Source organism: Mandrillus leucophaeus, unplaced genomic scaffold (assembly GCF_000951045.1).
Source record: "Mandrillus leucophaeus isolate KB7577 unplaced genomic scaffold, Mleu.le_1.0 Scaffold18, whole genome shotgun sequence".
Taxonomy (NCBI): domain Eukaryota; kingdom Metazoa; phylum Chordata; class Mammalia; order Primates; family Cercopithecidae; genus Mandrillus; species Mandrillus leucophaeus.
The window spans coordinates 1,257,690-1,261,925 of record NW_012101809.1 but is presented as its reverse complement, the minus strand read 5'-3'; the positions used below and the strand labels follow the sequence as shown (position 1 = coordinate 1,261,925).

At 45.8% G+C, this 4,236-nt stretch overlaps 1 protein-coding gene across 1 annotated transcript in view; it reads left to right on the top strand.

The window, feature by feature from the left end:
• Nucleotides 1-1,672: 1,672 nt before the first annotated feature.
• Nucleotides 1,673-4,236, top strand: part of CWF19L1 (CWF19-like 1, cell cycle control (S. pombe)) — a 42,826-nt gene continuing 40,262 nt past the window's right edge. Inside the window, exon 1 of the mRNA XM_011977526.1 lies at nucleotides 1,673-1,777. Within this exon, the coding sequence (XP_011832916.1) occupies nucleotides 1,755-1,777 (23 nt within the window). The 5' untranslated portion in view covers nucleotides 1,673-1,754. The remainder of the gene's footprint in view (nucleotides 1,778-4,236) is intronic.

Sequence of the window (4,236 nt, the reverse complement as noted above, 5' to 3'; positions counted from 1 at the left end):
GTTCCCCATCCCAGGGCCTCCAGGTCCCCCTGCTGCACCGGCGTCATCCACCATTTGGTGTTTTCTCGGAGAAGAAGCACTTTTTTTTCTCTTTCAAAATTTGTAGTAGAGATGAGGTCTCGCTATGTTGCCCAGGTTGGCCTTGAACTCCTGTTCTCAAGTGAACTTCCCGCCTTAGCCTCCCAAAGTGCTGGGATTACAGGCATCAGCCACTGTGCCTGGCCTGTAGTTCTTCTTTAATCTTATGTTTTAATTAATTTTGAATTATTTAGATGTCCTTGATGAGTCTTTCCTTCCCCTCAGTCGTCAGGATCTCTCTATTGTTTCCATTTCCTTACACACTTGTTTCCTACCACTTGGCCTGAACCCTTCAAAAAAGTCAGTATTACAAAAACTAAAACCAAATAGGTAGGAGGGCTTTTGTAGATTAAAATAAACTAGAGACAGAACCAAATGCAAGTGTGAAACTTGATTGGATCCGAATCAAAACAAGCCCCAAATATAAAATCAATTTGGGGGGACAAATGGAGAACTTTAAATATGGATGTATATTAGATAATATTGAATAATTAATGTTAATTTTCGTAGCTGTATTAATAGTATGATGGTTATGTCGGAGGATGTCCTAATCTTAGGAGATGCATGCAGATGTATTCCTGTTGTCTGCACTTTATTTTATTTTATTTTTGAGACGGAGTCTCTCTCTGTCTCCCAGGCTGGAGTGAAGTGGCGTGATCTCGGCTCACTGCAACTTCCGCCTCCTGGGTTCAAGCGATTCTCCTGCCTCAGCCTCCCTAGTAGCTGGGACTACAGGCACGTGCCACCCCGCCTGGCTAATCTTTTGTATTTTTAGTAGAGACGGGGTTTCACCGTGTTAGCCAGGATGGTCTCAATCTCCCAAAAACGCTGGGATTATAGGCGTGAGCCACCGCGCCCTGACTGCACTTTACTTTCAAATGATCCAGTGAGAATGGAAGGGTTTGAGCACTTTGAGAGAAAGGGAACACAAGCAAATTTGGCAACATGCTGAGACTTATGAATCAAGGTAATAGCCATTATTCTTTTAACTTTTTTTTTTTTTTAATTTGAGACGGAGTTTCGCTCTTGTCCAGGCTGGAGTGCAATGGCACGATCTTGACTCACTGCAACCTCCGCCTCCCAGGTTCAGACAATTCTCCACCATGCCCGGCTAATTTTTGTATTTTTAGTAGAGACGGAGTTTCATCATGTTGCCCAGGCTGGTCTTGAACGCCTGACCTCAAGTGATCCGCCCGCCCCAGCCTCCCAAAGTGCTGGGATTATAGGCATTAGCCGCCCCGACTTTTAACTTTTAACTTTTTAACTTTTTGATAGGTTAAAAACTTACAAAAAACGTGGATAGAGGGGGTCTGTCTTGCCCACTACACCGATATGGTTAGGTTAGGTTAGGTTAGGTTAGAACCCGACATTCTGCTCTGTACTTCTTAGCCATTCACTCGCTTCAAGTACTCTGAAATGTAATTTAAAAATTGTAATTGGAATTCTTTTGGTCACTTCCTCTTTCTCTCTTCACTCCTCCCCTTTCCTCCTGATTCTTTCTTGAGGCGCAACCACCTGAGAGAGGCTTCTGTCCCTCGGCGGTCTCCGTAAGCAAGTGAACCGTTACTGGCTGCAGGGCGCTGACGTCTGATTGTTGCGCGGTCACATTTTTCCGAGGAGCGCAGATTCCCATTCCCAATTTTAGGTGGCGGTCACAACTCATACTATTTGGACAGATGGCACAGAAACCGCTGCGCCTGTGAGTGACCGTGAATGGAAGCCTCTCTCTTTCTGTCTCTTTCGTGTGTGTAGGTGTCGACACGGGCGGGAGTCTTTCCCGTGACAGGAAGGGAGAAGGAAAAGGCGCAGAGACACGGGGCTACTGGGGAGCTTAGGTGATGTCTTTTCCTGGCCGGGGCTGGCCTCTTTTCCTGGCTTTTTTCGCTTCTGAAGGGGTTTTTCTTGGCGACGCTCGTTGGGAGAGGCGGAACCTCCCAGAGTTAGGCCTCCTCCATCTTAGGGGGCAGTCTTGGCCTCTGACACATCCTTTCCCCTTCGTTTCTCCTGTCCCCATATATTTAGTCACCAAATACTCTTAGCCATTGGGCCCACTGATGGGCCCTGGGCAGTGGTGGACAGAGTAGATAGGGACGCTTCCCTGGCGCACTTCTTTTTGCGGGGAGGAGGGGCGCGGGTGGTGGCTTCATTCAGCAAGTATTTATTGAAGAATTGCAGGTGTGCTGGACGCTGTGGTAGGTGTTGCAACAGATCGAGTTTCTGCTTTAACGAAGCCTATAGTCTAGAGGGACAGGCACTAAAGAATCCAGATAATGGGCCGGACGCGGTGGCTGAGGCAGGAGAATCGCTTGAACCCGGGAGGCGGAGGTTGTAGTGAGCCGAGGTCGCGCCACTGCACTCCAACCTGGGCGACAGAAGATACTCCATCTCAAAACAAACAAAAACCAAACCAAACAAACAAAATAACAAAACAAATAATGGCCGGACGCGGTGGCTTACGCCTGTAATCCTAGCACTTTGGGAGGCTGAGGTGGCCGGATCACTTGAGGTCAGGAGTTCGAGACCAGCCTGGCCAACGTGGTGAACCCTGTCTGTTCTAATACACACAAAAAATTAGCCAGGCGTGGTGGCGCGTGCCTGTAATCCCAGCTGCTCAGGAGGCTGAGGCAGGAGAATCGCTTGAACCCAGAGGCTGAGGTTGCACAGTGAGCCGACATTGCACCGCTGCACTCCAGCCTGGGTAACAGAGCGAGACTCAGTCTAAAAAAAAAAAAAAGGGGGAATTCAGATAAATATGAAGTTACCATAGTGATAGGGCCAGGTGCAGTGGCTCACGCCTGTAATCCCAGCGACTCGGGAGGCCGAGGCAGGAGGATCGCTTGAGTCGAGGAATTCAAGACCAGCCTGGGCAGTATAGCAAGGCCCAGTCTCTACAAAAAAATACAGAAAAAAAAAATTAGCTGGGCGTAGTGGTCCGAGCTAATTGGGAGGCTGAAGCGGGAGGACCACCTGAGCCTGGGGAGGTCGAGACTGCAGTGAGCTGTGATCATGCTGCTGCTCTCCAGGCTGGGTGACAGTTTGAAACCTTGTCTCAAAAAAAAAAAAAAAAAAAAAAAAAAAGCAATAGTGGTAAATTTTGGGAAGAAAAGATTCATGGTTGTGGGAGAGTGCATAAGAGGCGTGTTTGGCTTAATGGTAGGAGTCAAGAAGGCTTCCCGAGAAAGTCAGGATTGAGCCTTGGGAAACAGAGTAATCCATGGCTTAACAGCAGGGTTATGTTCTGAGAAATGAGTTGTTAGGCGATTTCGTCATTGTGCGAACATCTTTGGTGTACTTACGGAGACCTAGATGGTATGGCTTCCTATACACCTAGGCTAAATGGTATATAGCCTGTTGCTCCTAGGCTACAAAGCTGTACATCATGTTACTGTACTGAATACTGTAGGCAATTGTAACACAACGGTAAGTATTTTTGTATTTAAATATAGAAAGGGTACAGTGAAAATACCTGTCCGGGTGTGTTGGCTTTCGCCTGTAATCCCAATGCTTTGGGAGGCCGAGGTGGGTGGATCACCTGAGGTCACAAGTTTAAGACCAGCCTGGCCAGCATGGTGAAACCCTGTATCTACTAAACATACAAAAATTAGCCGGGCATGGTGGCGGGTGCCTGTAATCTCAGCTACTCAAGAGGTTGAGCCAGGAGAATGGCTTGAGCCTGGGAGGTGGAGGTTGCAGTGAGCCGAGATCGCGCCACTGCACTCCAGCCTGGGCCACAGAGTGAGACTCTGTCTCAAAAGAAAAAAAGAAAATACTGTATACAGGAAAAAAAAAAGGGTATACTCCTGTAGGACACTTATCATGAATGGAATTTGCAGAACTGAACGTTTCTCTGAGTTAGTAAGAGGTGAGTGAATGTATTACTTTACACTATTGTAGACTATGAATACTGTACACTTCACCTATATTAAATTTATAAAAACATTATTTGTTTTCAACAATAAACTTCAGTTTACTGTAACTTTTACTTTATAAACTTTAAGTTTTTTAAAACTTTTTGACGTGTTATAACACAGCTAAGATGCAAAACACATTGTACAGCTTTGTGTATATATAATATTTTCTTTATATCCTTATTCTACAAGCTTCTTTCTATTATTATTTTTTCTTTTTACCCTTTAAACTTTTTTTTTTTTTTTTTTT